This window comes from Acartia tonsa, chromosome 14 (assembly GCF_053477335.1).
Source record: "Acartia tonsa isolate MP-2025a chromosome 14, ASM5347733v1, whole genome shotgun sequence".
NCBI classification, from domain to species: Eukaryota; Metazoa; Arthropoda; class Copepoda; order Calanoida; family Acartiidae; genus Acartia; species Acartia tonsa.
In genome coordinates, this window is record NC_137273.1 from 11,578,900 (window position 1) to 11,597,759 (window position 18,860).

At 29.1% G+C, this 18,860-nt stretch overlaps 1 protein-coding gene across 1 annotated transcript in view; it reads right to left on the reverse strand.

The window, feature by feature from the left end:
• Positions 1–18,860, reverse strand: part of LOC145305727 (uncharacterized) — a 151,075-nt gene that overhangs the window by 103,518 nt on the left and 28,697 nt on the right. Inside the window, exons 14-20 of the mRNA XM_080147466.1 lie at positions 11,995–12,181; positions 11,219–11,309; positions 10,760–10,926; positions 8,903–9,031; positions 7,902–8,231; positions 2,827–2,933; positions 2,149–2,245 (exon numbers count right to left, since the gene is read on the reverse strand). Coding sequence (XP_080003592.1) covers positions 2,149–2,245; positions 2,827–2,933; positions 7,902–8,231; positions 8,903–9,031; positions 10,760–10,926; positions 11,219–11,309; positions 11,995–12,181 — 1,108 coding nt within the window. The remainder of the gene's footprint in view (positions 1–2,148; positions 2,246–2,826; positions 2,934–7,901; positions 8,232–8,902; positions 9,032–10,759; positions 10,927–11,218; positions 11,310–11,994; positions 12,182–18,860) is intronic.

Genomic DNA, 18,860 nt, shown 5'->3' on the forward strand with positions numbered 1-18,860 from the left:
GTCAACTTACTTAATCTTCAAAAACAGAAGGTCATAAATTAACAAATATTGCAGCAAACGCTTTGTTAAAGTCAAGAAGACAACAATTCTACGTATAAAAATTCAAATTATTTCTAACTTTTGTACTAGAGCCAAATTTGAATTATTTTTGGTTTGTTGTGCGGTCTGTTTGGCAGTTATTCCTTTGCCAACCCTCTGCAAGACTCAAAATCAAAACTGCGAAATGATCAAAAATATAATAGTTATTTCTCGCATCGTATTATAAACGGCTTTCCACGGATATAAAAAGTACAATTATGAGATTAAAACTAGTTTTTTTTAGCCCCGAGGTGCCGAAGGCACCGGCTAAAAAAATTGATTTAATCTTATGATTGCACATTTCTATATTCGTAGAAAGCTGGATATAATACGATGCTAGACATAGTTTTTTCGTATGGATGAGAACCGGTTTCTATCCACCGGATTCGAATGAATACAAGAAAAAGAATTATCATGGTAAAAGGTGGCTTGAAATATCTGTAATAATGACTCCTCATTTGATATACATACAATATGTGTAAAAACCTTAACTTCTGTTGGACATAATCATCTTTTTAACCTCATTTTCTTTATAATACTTTTGCAACACACTGTTAGTTTATTAAATATTGGATGAATTGGAGAGAAGGGCTGTAAATATAAACTTTATATATTTATTGGATTATATATAAACTTCAAACTTTACAATGTAGTAAAAATTTTGCTCAGCATATTAATTTTCAAAAAGTAAAATATATTTTTTTCTCTTTTTAATAATAGATCTTTTCCCAGATAAAATAAATCATAATTCATTAGCTTTCCCTTATGCCACTATTTGTGTTAAGGTGATTGGTCTAACTCTTTCAATAAAAGCATTAAACCTGCCTATATCCTTTACAATAATAATTACAAAAATGTCAGCTTAAAATTGATTGCAATTTATTCGTAAATTATTTTTTTGCTACTTTATTGAAACATATTGATAAATTTTACAAGTGAACCATAACTTAATTTTACTACATTTTGAGGCAACTAAACGTCAAGCTTTAAACAATAATTTTCGTAGATTTTTTATTATTACATGAAAAAATAAAATCTTCCAAAATATCATCAATATTTTTAATAGATTTATAATTTCAAGGTTGTGCTTTTCAAGAAAGTTTTATTGGACAATATTAAAGATACCATATAAAGGAGAAAACTTTAATTTTTCTTCAATTAAAATATTAGAGTTCTATCTTAATAAAGCACAAAGGCGTCTTAAGTCATATCTTTTTAAAAACCCCTCGCCATAATATAGTTAAATTATTATATGTGTGAAGTTATGAGTAAAGTTTGATTATAAACTACACTGTGCACTCTAATCATAAATATGTTCAGGGATATAGGGTTAGGAAAATAGACTATAAACTTTTATTCTTTCTATTCATTTTATTATTTTTTTCTTTTAAAGTTATAGGCACGTTCTTTCCCTCTGTAACATATGAAATATAAACCTTGCAACGACCCATGCAAAGACGTATATAAGGCTTGCATTAAAAAAAAGATACACAGCAAAAAATAGAACAAAAAATCTAAATTCCCAAAAAGAAATAGAATTTCTTCAAAGAACAATTGAAGTAAATCGGGATTTGCTGAAATTGCATTTTGAAATCTTTTATAAAATTTTGACAATTTATATGTTAATATATATTTACTTATATTCTTTTTTGTATAATATATCATAGACTTACTATATATAATATTAAATTACTTTTTGTCTCATAATGTATCTTATCTTAAATTCATTTTAAAGCCATTGCTTAATTCTATTGAACTATTATCGTATTTTTTTCTAATTTATTAAGAATCATTCATTAATTTAACAGTTAGCTATTAATTTTTCATATGCCATATTTATTGCTATCTATTTATCTTATCCTATCTATCTTTCTTTCTGTATATCTTTTTTTATCTATCTATCTATTTTTCTATTTATCTAAATATTTATATTTCTTTATTTCTATCTGTCTATCTATTTTTATTTCTAACTTTCTTTCATTCTATCTATTTTACATTCCATCGATCAATTATCTATCCATCATTCCATCTGTACATCTATCTATCTAAATATATGTCTATATTTCCTACCTTAAACCACTGAACTTCAATATCCTCATTGCCCTGGACAGCGCACTGCAGCACCACAGATTTCTTCTTCTCAACCTTCGTAACTGTTGGCTTGTCCCTAAATAATATAATGAGTTAATGTCCCTTATATAAAGTAGTAAGGTTATTTGTATAAAGCTTGATATTTTGATAACTACCGCCATTTTAAGGAAACTTAACATAGGTCCTGGGATTGTTTTATGCTATTTTATTATCTAAATTCAAGTTTTGGGTTGGTTCAATGCTATTTTTTTCGTTAATAACAGTCAGACTCCCTATTTACGTAAAAGAAAGTTAAAAGACACTGAATTGAACGGTTGCAACTTACTTCCTAGAATATAAGTCCATCAACACTGAATAAAAGTTAACCTTATTTTTCCACCATCTTTGTTTTTTGGATAACCGCTTTAAAAGTTTTGTTAGAGTAGTTTTACATAACTTTAAGTACATTTAGCAAAACTTTTATCTTTTTTGGTCCTTTTATCTTTCTATTTCTACGTCTTGTCATTATCTATCTATACATTTTTATATCTTTTTATTACTATGTTTTTATATTATTTTTTGTAGATTTAGAATGTTTCCCAAAGTAACTTAAATGTATCATGTTAACTCAATTTTTCAAGGGCTGATTCCTAGGACGATGTGGTTAATTTAACTTACTTGATGACAGGAGCCACCTCAATGTTGAGAGAGAGGTTGGCGTTGATCTCGCCAAACTCGTTGCGCACAAAGCACTTGTACAGGCCCGCATTCTCGGGGGCGGGGTCCTGAAACATTTCAATTTGTCTTAATTATGATTCTAATAATAGATCATTAATCATTATATAATTATAAATTGTTGTACTTAATATTAAAATTTGTTTTATATTTAATAGCTAATAAGTATATGGGAATGGATGAAGAATATACGTGTTTATTATGACAGGGGGAAAATTGTCGGCAATACAGCTTCCTATTTACCTCTTCATTTATTGGTCAGATATTTTATCTAGAAGAAGAGAAGGGGAAGGTGTATAGGGGAAATATTTTCTTCAATTTAGCTTCCTATTTACCCCTTCATTTATTGGTCATATCTTTTATTTGAAGGAGGGGAGGGTATTATGTATATACGGTCTGGTTATTTTAGCCCGCTACGTTGATCTGGTGAAAGATCAAAGTAATAATGAAATAATTTATTGGGTAAATGGGAGGGTATAAGAATCATTTTATCTATTCCTGAAAGACAATAGATTTACTTTAAAAAAATAAGTATTATTCTGCTATTTTGCTAAAAAAAATCTAGATTTACTAAGCAAACTGGAAGTTTTTAGAATTTGTTAGTAAAACACTCAAAAACAAAAACTAGTAATATTAATTTAAATTTTAACTACAGAAATTATTCTTTTTATATTTTCAATTTTTTATATTTATTTTTATTTACATTTATCTCTTTATATTTTGTTATTCATTTTTATTTACTTCTATCTATCTAAGTTTGTTGTATTCATCTTGTGATTCCACGGGTAGGATAATATATCATGAATTATTATTTGCCCATATGTTAATTTGTGAATTATGCATAGCTTATAGATTTTAGGGGACAAAAGGGTTAAAAAAATTTCTAGCCTCATTGTCCACTCCCTCCCTGATACAGATATACTGGTAAAGTTTATTTCCAATTCCCTGAAACGAGTTGATCTCCAAACTAAATTTTAACTTTAACTTGTGGTGGTTTGATAGGACTTTTTTAGATTGATCATAGGCTATGAATTCAAAAATCCACGTATAATGGGTTGAAATGAATATTTATTGTATGCATTATCAAGGATATTAAGAGGTAAACAAAATTAATCCTTCTAAAAATTTGAGTATTAATTTAAAAGTATGGACATGCACATTTGAACCATAAAATAAAGATATATTGAAAATTAGTCTAAAAATATGTATTTATTTCTACATATTTACTTTTTGAAACCAATCTAGTATAATAATGAATCTTGTTGTATTTCAGAAAGTTACAAGTGGTGAATGGTACAATTTCAATGCTACCAAAATCTAGAACCATAGAATAGCTAAAGTTAAGTACGTGTACATTGATGTGACAATACGATTAATGTTAAACAACCCCTCCCAACATTTTGCTACTTTTTCTTTTAACCCTTCTTTTTGGCGACCATTACAGCTACTTCTTTATAAGTATTACTGGTTGTAGTCTTGTGTTGAAGGGAAAATAAACATTTATGTAAAATATTCAGCTGTTTTTGGAACAATTTGTTTGATTCAGAGGCCGATCTAGGTTTTGAAAACGGTGTGAGTTTAATTCCGCTTTGCTCTTACATCTGTATAAGGTATATTGATTATATTCGTAAAAAGATACAATAAGTGGTTTCTGATAACTGTTTAATAGAGAAGCGAAGGAAAATCATTTTGATGCTCCAATTTTATACGGCTCTGATGGCTTGATAAAGTGAAATATTTGCAGAGGTGAAGGTACACCGTTAAACCTAGGCAGCCACTCATGATCATTCATTAAGGTGGTTAAATAATCTAATTATTATCTAAATCTAATAAGAGACCGCTAGCGATGATAACCCTCACAGATGAATGAAAAGGCATATATATTATATATAATTAACCATTAAGTAATGATAAATTTAATCTTTCAAAGTAACTCTACTTTTGTTGATAGGAAAATAAATTGTTAAATGGCATATAGCGGGACAATCATTAACACTTTACTAACCTCACCTAAAATAACCTTTCAAAACCTACTGTGAAAATGCGACGAAACCGCAACTTCGTTTTCTTTCAATGACCCAACTTTTCTTTAAGCATAAAATTAATAATATTTTGTAGTTTGATCTATTATAACCCCTTTTTATTTCCTTGTTGAATTTAGTGTACAGTACATTTAAGTTCAAATAGGGCTATCCATCTATTTTCTGTTTAAAGAATGAATCTATCCATGTGGTGTGTAAGAAAGTTCCAATGTTATTTTTAAATTTAAATTCTTTTAAACTTTTTAAATGCTTTATATCTTATACAACACTTTTTCTACCAATACAAAATAAATTGTAGCCTGAAAAAGTTGTTTGAAAGTTTTCTAAAGTGAAATGTTTTTATTTTCCCAATGTCATTTGCTAAAAAGAGTAATTTAGAAATTGTATATAGAAAAATAATTACAGAAACCTTGGATGTTTTAAAGATGGAGAATTTTTTCAGTTCAATTGTAAAAAAGAATTAAATTTTTCAGCTTTTTGAAAATAAAATAACAATCACTTGTTTAGTTAAAAAAAAATAGAATACCTTTAGCATAAAAGCCAATTATATGAATCAATATAAAAAAAATACACCAATTTTTATAGAGCAAGAAGTAAGAATTTTCCATAACCCTGGTAAATTTAAATGCTCTATCCACAAAGTTATAAAATTGAGTGAATTTTGTGAAATCATTAATCCCCCACGGCCTGACATTCAAAACATTGAGCTCAGAGGTGTAAAGCAAGTCAATTGTTGGATCAACTTGCTAAAAAATAAATATCTATAAAAAATAAACAATAATGTTAAGGAAAATTTGGCTGTTTTCATTATACTGCATACAGACCAAAAAAGTTTTTTTTTAAATGATTTTTTATGCTTTTATTATGTTGGGCTAGAATAAATAGAGGTTAGACGAGTTTTAAAGTGATAGTTTTAATTAAGAAATAGGTAAAGTTATTTTTCTTTTTGTGGTTGTTTTAATTTTATGGAGTTTTAGGTTTTTTTTATCTCTAATTCCTTTATCATATATTTTACTTGCAGCCTTAAAAAGTAGTTTTTATTTTAAACATCTAAATAATCCTACAAAATATCTCTTTTTGGCCTAAAAGAAATTGAAACGCAGCGACAAAGTTATTTAAATTAAAGGCTTTCTAAATGATGAATCCAGGCACAGGACTAGGCAGAGTGTACAAAGCTGACATTAACTCGCCTTCCAATGCTGAAATGAAATAAATCTTATCGCTGAACTGACAGAGCTGGAATGTTTATTTCAAGATTTAATGATGCAAACAAACACACACTTAACACTCACTCTTAACAAATGTTTTCAAGTGTAAAAGGTTGGAGTTATTTTATAATCATAAATCTTGTATAAATCTACAAAATAAAACGTATATTGGGATTTATTTCAAGGTAAAGAGGATTAAAACAATTTTGAAAATTTAAATTTTAAGATACTTTTTCTAACTTATTCCTATTAATATGTTCTAAATAGAGAGATAATTTACACTTTCAGCAGATTTTATGCAATAAATCATTTTTACAATTTAATTTATCTTCATTAATTCAAATATATAAAAATAGTTTAAATAAATCTCAATTATTTTTTAACCTAATTCTAAGACATTGTTGAATTTGAATATTTGAAATGAATGAATCTCTAATGCTAACAGATTAAGGTTACGTCAGGAAGGGAGGGGACAAGTGACACTAACTAATACTCTCTCTCAGAAATAATACACTTAATCTGCTTTACTATAGCTTATTGGAGGGAAAGGTTAGAACAGGATTGTTTATTTCATAACAACAGCATCTAAAATTCTAGACCAATAATTTTAATATGCATCTATTTCATTTATCAAAATGGAGGGTATATAGATGGAGTGTGAAATAAAGTAACAATGTCTAGAACCAAACAATGGTGATGGGGGATTATTAAGAGAGGAAGAGGTTATACTTCAGTCTGAAATTTTGCGGTTGGATTATTCCAGAAGTTATATCCGCACACATTTGTACATCCATATATGTACACCTCACACTCACATTAAGAAAGACATAACATTATCGTAAAATTTACCACTGGCTTCAGGGACCATACTTTTAAAATAACTAGATGACTTCAGGGTATATGTACAGAATACAAATGTGTTACTAATTTTTTTGGCTTAATAAACTTGCTAAAGAAATGCAACAGAGAGATTAAAGTTTTGATAACTTTATGAGGGAATTATTATATTGTGGAAATGGGATTAATCATGCACTTTTCAAGGCAGTAATTTAATCATAAAGATAGTTACTTTATTACATTTAAATGAACTTAATGTAATTTTTTTTTATTTCATCCTATTATCTTGTAATTTTCTATTTATGATTTTGTATTATTGATATGGTTTGTCTTTCAGAACAAGTATAGTTGCTAATAACTTATGACAACTTTTACTTTTTCTTCTAAGTAATATGCCAATCATTAGAAACTTGCCAAGTGTTCTTTTTGCTCTGGAAAAAAAGGTACAATCTGTAAGTAAGAATGTGTAATGCGTCATCATTATCATATTCTAAATCTGTATAATCCATCTTATTATTTCAGATTATCTTTTTTATTAACATGTAACACCTATTCTTAATAAAGATAAAAGGAAACATTTAATCTTTTAATATGACATTATTAGTTTTTATATCAACATTAAACTTATCTTCATTAATCATAAACTATTATGTAAGATGATATACCTAATTAGATACAATTAACAGGAAATAGAGATTATGCAATGTATAAAAAGGTACAATTACCTAAAAATTGTTTTTCTTTTTCTTACAAGTAAGCTCAATAGTTTTCACAATACCTGTAACTTTTTTTCTGAAACTTTTATATACAAAGGGTTGTTAGTAACTTATTTTACTAGGTATGCTTATATAATGGTTAGAGTCAGGTACATGCACTTTTCTTTGGGATATCAAAGCAAAAGGATCAATCTGCCATATCTGTATTTAATTACCGTAAGCTCCATTCTGGACTCAAAGTAGTCAGACACTTTCTCATGGACAATCCTTGTGGTCTTTGTTTCCACAACCTTTGTCTCCTTGTAGGACCACTCACACTTGCACATGGCAGTGGCACGATACTTCACAACAAGCATAATTAGCTTGCCATCCTTTTCAGTGACAATCTTGGGTTTTTCAACAAAAGTTGGGGCTGCTCCGCCAGCAGGCTGGGGGGCGGGAGACTCTGGCTCAGCCTCAATGTTGAGGTTAAGTTTAGCCTGCAGTTGGCCGTGGTCATTCTTCATCATACACTTGTAATCTCCACCATCATCAGCACAAGGTTTCTAATTATTAGGTTAATAAATACTATTCTATAGATTGGATAAAGAACAAGCAAATCATATAATTGGCTAAAAATCAAATGCACAAGTGTCTTATATACTAGCAAATAAGTAGGAGGCGGAGTTTGAGGAAAAGAGTGAAGTAGAAGTTCTTTGGTATTTTGTTTTAAAAATTAAATAATAAGATACTTTTTCAATATATTATTTACTCAAAATCAACATATGATATTTGATAGTTTTGCTTACCCTCTATCCATATTCCTAAACCTAAAGATATAATCTAGAATATTGATCCTCTGATACACTTTTAATATCTAATGTGTTTCTAATGGTTTGAAAATAAACTAAAGTATTCTATACTAAATCAAATATATCTATTGGAAACAATCAAAATCTAGAAATAAATCTATAAATGTTATACATTTGATAGAATATAATTGTAAAATCTGTATTTGCTAAATAATTTTAAAAAGATTTTTAGATATCTGTAATAGATGTTTTACCTAAGAAAAATCTATTTTACTTTCATCGTTTTTGATTGCAAATAACTTTCACTAATATAAATTTTATAATGTTATTATAAATTTTTATATTTTTTTGGTAAATATTATTTCCTTAGGTAACATATCTCAGGTGCTTGATATACTGTGTTGACAACTACATGTACTACTTACCGAGATATCGAGCATGACCTCCCACTCGTTGTCCCCGCACTTGACGTACTTGACCTTGAACTTGGCCCCTTCACTGATCTTCTCACTGCCCTTGAACCACTGCATCTCGGCCTTGGGGCAAGATTTAACCTAAAAAAATGTTTCGTCAACATTGTGCTATAAGGGATTCGAACCCAAGGAAGAGAAATTAGACTGTAAATTATACTGCCCCAAAAAGGATTATGAAATCATTTCACCATTCGTTTGCTTGAAAAGTTCGAATTTGTTGAATTTTGATAAGGTTGTACAAAAAATCTGTGTCCAAACTTTTCGACCAATAATTTTAATCTTCTTATGGATTAGCACATTATCTTATTTTTCATTAAATTTCGAGAAAAGTACAAAAAAATTCACAATATTCAAGACATACTATTACTTTATATCATAGAATATAACAATAATAATAAAAAATATTACATAAATAAAATGATCATTTAATATCCCATAATGGGTCTGGGTATTATGTAATATAAATAATAATAAAACAAGGACTCTTATGTCCATAAAATTGCAGCTTGTATTTATTAGTTGAAAATATAATACTAAATTGTTATACAGTAATTTAAAATGTTTTACGACAATAAACCAAGTAAATGTAAAGTTTATATGTAGATAAATTTCGTAGTGATCTTTATGTTCTAACAAACAAATGATTTGTTGAGCAAGTGTGCTACAAAAATTATCTTTATCCTACCCTAAAATGTGTAATGTTAATGTATGAAATGTTCCTTAAATTTACGCGTGGATCATCACCCCCCCCCCCCCCTTTATATATATTTTAATATTAGGTCAGGTGTTGGGGTGTCATATTAAACGTTGAATAGCAGTAACATTATCATCCTGATATGGAGCGTTATTACTTTTTAGTTATTTATTTTATAACTGTTAAGGTTTCTGTGATGACAGGGGGAGGGGGGGGGGAGGAGGAGTGTCAATTAGCCACCAACCCCAGGAATTTTTAGTAGCCCCCCCATCGGAATGGAGTTAAAATATCTTTCTTGTCGTAGATTCTTCTAACTTTTATTCAAAATAACCAAACTAACTAAACTTAAATGATTTTGGGAAATATATTTTGAGTGTGGTCCACAGTTGATAGGAGTGAAATTACCGAATGTAATATGTACTTTTGTGCATAATTTATCAACATTAGTCTACAATCATCAATGACAGAAATAAGTTTCCTTTTTAAAAAAAATACAAAATAGTAGAAATTTAATTGAAAAAAATTATAAATGTTCTTTACCCCTCTAAAAAAATTTACTCTCAAACTATATTTCTAAAAATCTTAAGGGGGGGGGGTGTTATATCTTTAACCTTTTATACTCACAAAAAGTTTTAACTCCCATCCTTACACCCCTTTAAATATACTTTTTACCACATATTTAAACTTGAAAAAGAGATTTCAAAAATTATTTTTGTACACCTCCTTTAAAAGAAACTTAGACTCTTTTGTATATAGTAGACGTCTCTTATTAATCCTTAATGTCTGCATGAATTGCATGGCCTTAATAATCTAACAATTAATAAACAAGAACAATATTGTATGTTATAAACGCAGTATTTAAAAAAAAAACTTGGTAACTGGACTAAGTGTCTTAAAAATCAGCCATGTGACGTCATCAAAATGAGAGATTATCAATCTCTTTTTTAGGGGTTTTCTTTCCTACTTCTCCTCTCATCTAACTCATTTTTATGGCGTCACATGGCTGATTTTTTATACACTTTGTCCAGTTACGTATTGTTGATGATTTTTATTCACAAACGGACAGTACGGCATACCTTAATTATAGAGTAGTTGCACTACTAAAAAAAAGTTACCCTAAACTTCATGGTAACCAGGGTACCAGTTTCATTGGGAACTATCCTAGGCTTCTCTGTAAAGGTTGGCGGGAATCCGCTGTCGGCCGCGGCCTTCTCGGCGGGCTTGTCGGCCGCAGCCTTTTCGGGCTCTGCCGGCTTTTTGCCGCCATCGCCCTCATCTCCAGCTATAAGAGAAAAATATTTTAACAAAAATTCAAAGGTTTTTTCTTTAAAGGTTTATCTACAACATTTTTTGAATAAAAATGTACTATAAGAATAGATAAAACATACATGGATATTGTGATAGGGGAATATTTGTCTTCAATTTAGGTTGCTAATATAGTTTTCATATATTGGTAAATATGTTTTTCCATATATTAGCCAGTTAGGAGAAACATTTTATCATGGTATGCGAAAATCTCATAATATCCACGAAATTTATTTCCATAAATATCTACGCTACTAAAACTGACTTACTTTCAAAATTGAGGTCAATGTTAGCATTAGAATCACCGAAGGCGTTGAATGCGTTGCATCTATACATGCCTGCATCCTTCAGGCTAGGCTCCTAGATAGATAGATAGTTATAGTTGCATCTATACATGCCTGCATCCTTCAGGCTAGGCTCCTAGATAGATAGATAGTTATAGTTGCATCTATACATGCCTGCATCCTTCAGGCTAGGCTCCTAGATAGATAGATAGTTATAGTTGCATCTATACATGCCTGCATCCTTCAGGCTAGGCTCCTAGAGAGATAGATAGTTATAGTTGCATCTATACATGCCTGCATCCTTCAGGCTAGGCTCCTAGATAGATAGATAGTTATAGTTGCATCTATACATGTCTGCATCCTTCAGGCTAGGCTCCTAGATAGATAGATTGATTGATAGAGAGATTGAACTAGCAAATACAAATTATGTCAAATGTGTTTCTTTAGTCAAACTGAATAAAATACACATATTATCTACCACCTGACTTCCCCTTCAGATACATAGCCCCTAGATGCTAGGGACCCAGCTATTGTTCTATTATAGAAAGAAGTAAATTATTTTTGTCTGGAGGTTAAGATTTCGAATAGTACTGAACTGAATGAGTTCACCTTTTTAGGAAAGATTGAAATTGATCCCGGGATGGAATTAGGCTATTTTATTTGTAAATGGTTTTAACTATTTTTAGATAATTAAGGCTTTTTCTATCTTCTTCCTAACCCCTTTGAATGCAGAGTCCCTAGTTATTTAAGAATTAACATACCTTGATAGTGAGGGTAAGCACATATTTATTCTTGCTATGCTTCTTACACTCGTATCTCATCCTCTGCGTCTCCTCCACCCTCTTGTCCTGCCTGTACCACGTGATCTCCGGCATGGGGTTGGCCTCCAGGGAGCACTCCAACACCAGGTTGTCACCCTCCTGACGGATAGTGGGCTTGCGAGGGAACCTAGATAGGTGGATAGTTAATTACAGGATTCTTGTGACAATTAGACATAATCCTTAAAAGTAGTACAACTATATTATAGATGATATATGAAATTCTTGATTTTTGGAGTGATAATCTTAAGCAAGATTAGGAATACTGTTCTTGGCATAATATAACATCGTTAATCCATATTATGCATTCCACGTCCTAATTATTCATGACAATTTCTCATTTGATTATTTTTCTGGGTTCTAAATGATATTTTTGGCTTTGATTTTAAAAACGATGTTCTACTACAATTGTTAATGTTCTTATTTCGGAAATAGTTACACTTATTGAGTTGATAGTTATCCCAGTACTTATGTAATTAAATGTAAAGATACATATTTCTAGTTTTTATTTTATAGTAAAACAACGTTTTTTACTTCAATTTTATTTATCTTTAACTTAAAGTTTCATGCTTCCGCTATCTTCAAAAAGATACTGATTTTTAAAAACATTATTAGATGATTTTTTCAAAAAAAATTTAGGAGATTTTTCAACATATTACATTTTTTATAAAAAAAATACTAATTTTGAACAGCTACTTTTGAACAGCTAGTTTTCATATATTTGTTTTTATATCATTAAATATAGGATAATGATGTTTTGCCATTAGCTTGAAATGTAGATCTATTGTTGTTTATTTTCAATGAGAACTGTTTCAATAGAGAAGCTTTTTCTCTGTGTAGCTGAACCCTGTTCTACTCTGAAGCTTTTATTATGTTAACAAAATCATTATCACAACAGCGTTTCAATATAATTCTAAGGTAAACATAAAAAAAAATAAACTCTTTAACCTTTTTCTCTAAGTTTAATAGATGTTTTGTGATCTATAAAGCTTTGTTTTCCCCACTCTGTTGAACGCATTTTCAAAATTGTTTCATACCCCTCAATTTGGGCTTTTTTAGCTCCCCCTTACCATTTGATTATCTTTTTGTAGGACCCTTTTTTATCCTGCCCTTTCTGTACATGTTTTAATCCTTGGATTTGACTTAGTTTACATCCACTTCTCCCCTCACCCTTCTCATTTTTATGACGTCACATGGCTGATTTTCAAGACACATATTGAATGTAAATGTTTTTTATTCAATCCTTGTGAGTTATGACTAACAACGATCTTGTTTACCAAAATATATGACCATAAATTTAAATTTAGTTTATTAATTGGATGAAGTGAACTGCAGTGGCCATAAATTTTCTACAGTGTCAAAATTTAGGATTTATATTTATGGTATATTTTCTAATAAAATTTAATGAAACTCCCTACCCCATCTATCTAATTTTATTTTAAAAGTAAATATAAAGAATCGTTTTTCTACTTATTTTTAATAAGGATATAGTATGTTTTTTTTTTTTAAATAAAAACCTAATATCAAAATGTAAGTTATATAAGCTTTATATATTTGTTTGAAAATCAAAACCCAATAATACGGCCTTTCAATCGAAGCTTCTATATAATTCATTTTCTGGATTGGTCTTTTCGGTTGATACCTATTCTATATCAATTTCTGTCGGTGTGTCTGTCTGTCAATTTAGATCTGTTACTAAAATACGTGGTTTAACCTTTCATTTTCGAACATTTCCTTTGTTTTTTTCCCCCGCATTTTCTTTACATTCATTATTTTTCCATTCTAATTGTTATGTTTCTAAGCGCAATCATTTTTGCTATTGTATCCGATATTTTTGAAAATACTTGTTCTTGTAACATGCCCGTAGGCCTGAAAGGTCTTCAATCTCGTGTTTATACAATTCAATTAAAATTGGAAATCAGCATATATAAGATATTAATGATATTAGTTGTTTAACCCTAAGCCCCAACAATTTTGAAAAACACTACTTATAAACTATTCAAAAATCCATCTTTAAGCGAAAACAATTAATTTTGGAATTTTTTCTCTCTTCAAACTGCTGTTTTGTGTGATATACCCACTTCATCCTAATATCAATAAAAAGATTCCTAATAAATTATTCATACTATGATGATGCACTAACAAAATTTTATAATGTTGGGACTTCACATCCGCTCATGTATTTCCAGGGGTGATTTCTCTTGTAAAGATGGAGACACAATACCAAAAAATAATTATAAACCTTTCCTGGACTTACAGAAGTTTCACTGTAAAGTAGAATTAACAGATTTAACAGATTTACAGACCCCTTTTTCTTTTTAAAAAGGATTTGAGAGTATGAAGCATACTTTTTGTTTTTATAATTCCATTCCTTTTATTTTAAAACCATCAATAAATGAAGATTTTTTTTGTAAAATATTTAAAGTAGTTTTTAGGGTTTTTAAAGACAAAATAACATCAAATGTATATCAAGACTTCTTTTACTTTAAAATTATAAGTGTTAATAATTTTATTAATCTTTTATTTTCTGTCCTTGATGACTCTATAATTATTGTGTCTACTATTATGATGTTCTTTTGTTAGCTAATAAAATAGAAATGTGTCTCAGTTGAAATTTATGTTATGGCATAATTTTTGGTACTACAAAGAAGTTGTATCAACTTTTTTTTTTTATAGCTAGCCGGTCCTTTTAGTAAGTAGTAGATGTAAAATTTTTCATAGAATTCAGATATGCAATCGGTTTTTTTGTAGACCTCTTATTTTTTAAGTAATTTAAGTTTAAAAAAAAAAAAAATAAGTCGATTTTAAGGTACTAAAATGCAACAAAAAAAAGAAAGAAAATGGCCATTATGAACAAAAATAGTAAGATCTTTAATTTGACACCTTACTTTTTCAATTCTGTCAGGTAATTATTGAAAAAATCGATTTTTTTAAACTCACGAGAATAAAAACTTTGAACTCAATTTTATCATTTCACAAGTAAAAAAATATGGGTTCATATATACCTTTAGAATCAGAAAAATATTACGAATCCATTGTAAGCAAAATTGAAAAAAAAAGTTTACAATATAGTATATAAACTACAATAAAAGGCATTATTTACTAAGTATATTTGCGATAACTTTTATTTAATAGATTCTTCCAATTTTTAACATTTACAAAACAGCCTGCATTATTGCTTCAAGATCCATGTCAGATCTATATAGGAAATAAATGTCTATATATGAGCTCAAGTCTTCCAAAGGATAAATGTTTAAAACTCATAGTGCTCCAATAGTCCATAATAAACTCTCATTGCCCAGAACGATAAGACCCAATATTTTACTTTATTAAGAATAAATTCATCTTTTTTATTACATGTTGCTATTTACATAATGTTGACGTATTTAATTACTATTCTTAAAACTGAAAATTTAAATTCATAATATAGTAAATTTAAGAAAACTTAGTTTTAAAATAAATTGATTCTAGCGCCACTTTTAAAGTGTTCAGATTTACAAACAAAAATTAAAAACATTTTAACCCTTCCGTAACGGTTATTTAAAAAAATATATATTGGAATATAAATTCCATAATTCAAATTGCATTTTTGAAAAAATGAAAAAAGCATTATTATAAATACGTATCTGAAGATCAAATAAAGAAATCAAAAGAAAAATGGAATAAAAAGCAAGTGTGAGAGAGAGGTTTAAAAAAAAAGAAAACGCCAAGGCAGAATGTTATTACGTTTATAGTATCAAAGGCTTTTATTATAAAATAAATAACTAAAATCAGCCGGACAGAAATTCTAACGTAAGTAGTTGAACTTGAAGTAATCTTTATGTGCAAGTTGATATATTTATATTTATTTTCTAATATTTCCCCTGTGAATATACAGTGAACCCCCCGCCCCCCCCCCCCCCCCCAAAAAAAAAGGGCATAGGAATTGTCAGGAAAATTTTAACAAAATCCATATTCTTAATTCTGAATAAAAAAATGCATACTTAGCGGATGCGTACCTAGCATCCAGGGGCTCTGTAATTAAAGGGGCAGAAACAGGCTAGAAAAAATAGCTTAAAACCATCTAAAAATGGAATAGCCTAATGCCCTAATGGGACCTATTTGAAGCTTACCTAAAATTGAGAACCCAATCGCTTTAGTAGTTATTGAGATTTTAACCTTCAGACAAAAAAACTTTATATATTATTAGCGTTTGCCCTTTTATTATCTACGGACCAGAAAAAAAGCTTAAACCCATCACAAGACTTAAATCTAAAAATTAAATAGCCTAAAACCATCACGGGACCGATGTTAAGTTTATATAAAAAAGAGAACCCAATCAGTTAAGTAGATTAGATATTAAGAATGAGACATTGAAATAAAATTGACAATATATTTACAAATAAAAATATTTTTATTAGTTATTTATTGTTGTATGTTGTTAATCATACAAAACTTGAATAGAAGATAAGATTATAAAGTCTTCCCTAGAAATACTAAAAGCTATACTGACAGACCGACGGCATATAAAGTGGAAAAAATACATTTTTAATTTAAAATTAAAGCCGTCTATCTTTAATAGCAGATGAAGAATTATGTTTTACCCTCAGACGGACATTTCTAATTATAGAGGTGCTTCGCGTAAAAGATATATTTAATAATAATTAAGCAATTGAGATTTAGGGTCCTTTCCCATATCGAGTACATATCAAGCATTGAAAATACACTTCCATATTTTATAAACTAGCGGCTTTGCCCCAAGAGGTTTAATCAAACCAATTTTTCGTATTTTAGATTAAAAAATTTTTTTTTTTTTATTTTTTTGGGGGGGGAATTTTTTTGTTTTTTTTGGGGGGGAGGGGGGGGTAGTTGATCCCATTATTTTAATTTTAGTTTTAAAAAGAAAAAAAAAATTTTTTTTGGGGGGGGGGTATTTTACATTTTTTGGGGAGTTGGGGGTGTCCCACCCACCAAGAAAAAAGATATAAACCTTCCCGGGACCTATGAGAAGCTACCCTGTAAAGGAGAACCCGATCGGTTTAAAGGTTAGCGAGATCCTTCGCTACAAACAGACAGACATCGTTCTACTTTGTATTATAGATAAATTGTAAATTAGAAGGGATAGGTTTTTCCCATAAGCCTAATTCTTGCAAGGGGCCCTAACCCACCGAGGTTTACACTTGATGTGCCTTTACTCTTGATAGGATTAATTATAAGAATTTCTAAGAAATTTTAAAGCTTATTTATAAGTAAAGCTAAAAAACATGGAAAGGTTTACAATAGATTTATACAATATATATCTTTGATAGTAGATGCATATCAAAGCTTTCCAACAGACGGACGGACAAAGTAAGTTATATACTGGATGTTCATCAGTATGGGGATGTTTATTTATTTCCAGCCATTTATCTTTAATAACTGAAGAGAAATTCACGTTTACTCCTTTACGGTTTCTTACTGACAGACAGACATTTCAATTAGAGTACAAAGAAACATATGATAAGATCCATAAACTTTGTGAAGTTAATAAAGATCTAATAAGATAGACGGTTAAAACATTAGATTTCAATAGAAATATATACAGTAAACTTTAAACATACATCTCTAAAACCATAAAATCTAATTACTTAAACTTTAGCATAATGGACGGACTGACTAACAAAGATAATTGAATATATGATGCTTTTTGGTCAGCGAAATCCTCACAGACAAATTTTCTTTCTATTTTTATTTTAAAGTAAATCATAATTCTGATTGTGTACCAGACAGACATATAAAGTTCATGTAAGATTTTCTGCTAAAATATTTTTTAGTAGAGAAGCTACTATATAATTTGAAATGTCCCTCTGTTTTTTTCTTATAACTCGGACCCTAAAGCGGCCTAAGGACGCTTCGTTACTAGTATGAAAATATCATATTATATTGTACAAGCAACGTCTTAACTCTTTAATTGAGTATAAAAATGGAAAGGGGGTATAGAGGGGGTAAAGAGGGGGTAAAAAAGGGAAGACGATAGTGTTGCCAGAACAAAAAATACAATTGGCCATTTTTTAATTTTTTAATTTTTTTACTTTTTTTCAATTTTGCTTACAATGGATTCGTAATATTTTTCTGATTCTAAAGGTATATATGAACCCATGTTTTTTATGTCTGTTTGAGAAAATATTTAGGTCTAAAGTTTTTATTAAACCGAGGTTAAAAAAATAGATTTTTTCAATAATTACTCAACAGAATTTTAAAAGTAAGGTGTCAAATTAAAGATCTTACTATTTTTGTTCTTTCTGGCCATTTTCTTCTTTTATTTTGTTGCGTTTTAGTACCTTAAAACCGACTTAATTATTTTTTTAAAAAACTAAATTACTTAAAAAATAAGAGGTCTACAAAAAAACCGATTGCATTTCTGAATTCTATGAAAAATTTTACATCTACTACTTACTAAAAGAACCGGCTAGCTATAAAAAAATAGTTGATACACCTTCTTTGAAATTTATGTTATAGCATAATTTTAGATACTACAAATTTAACCATAATTGCAAAATAAAGTTTTTGATAATGGAAAATTTTAATGCATGAAAATGGACAAATTGATTTTCCAGTTATGATTATAGAGTTGCTAAATTAACAGTTAGAATTTGTGATGTTTTCCATCCAATTTGTAAGCCTACATTTCAGTATTTAAAATTATACTTTTGTATTTTGTTCATATAAATACTATAACAGTCTTGTAAATTTAATACAATACCACTAAATTTTAGTATCAGCAAAATTAGGCATTTCAAAATATATTTGATTATTATTATCAATTATTGTTAGAAAAACTAAATATTTTT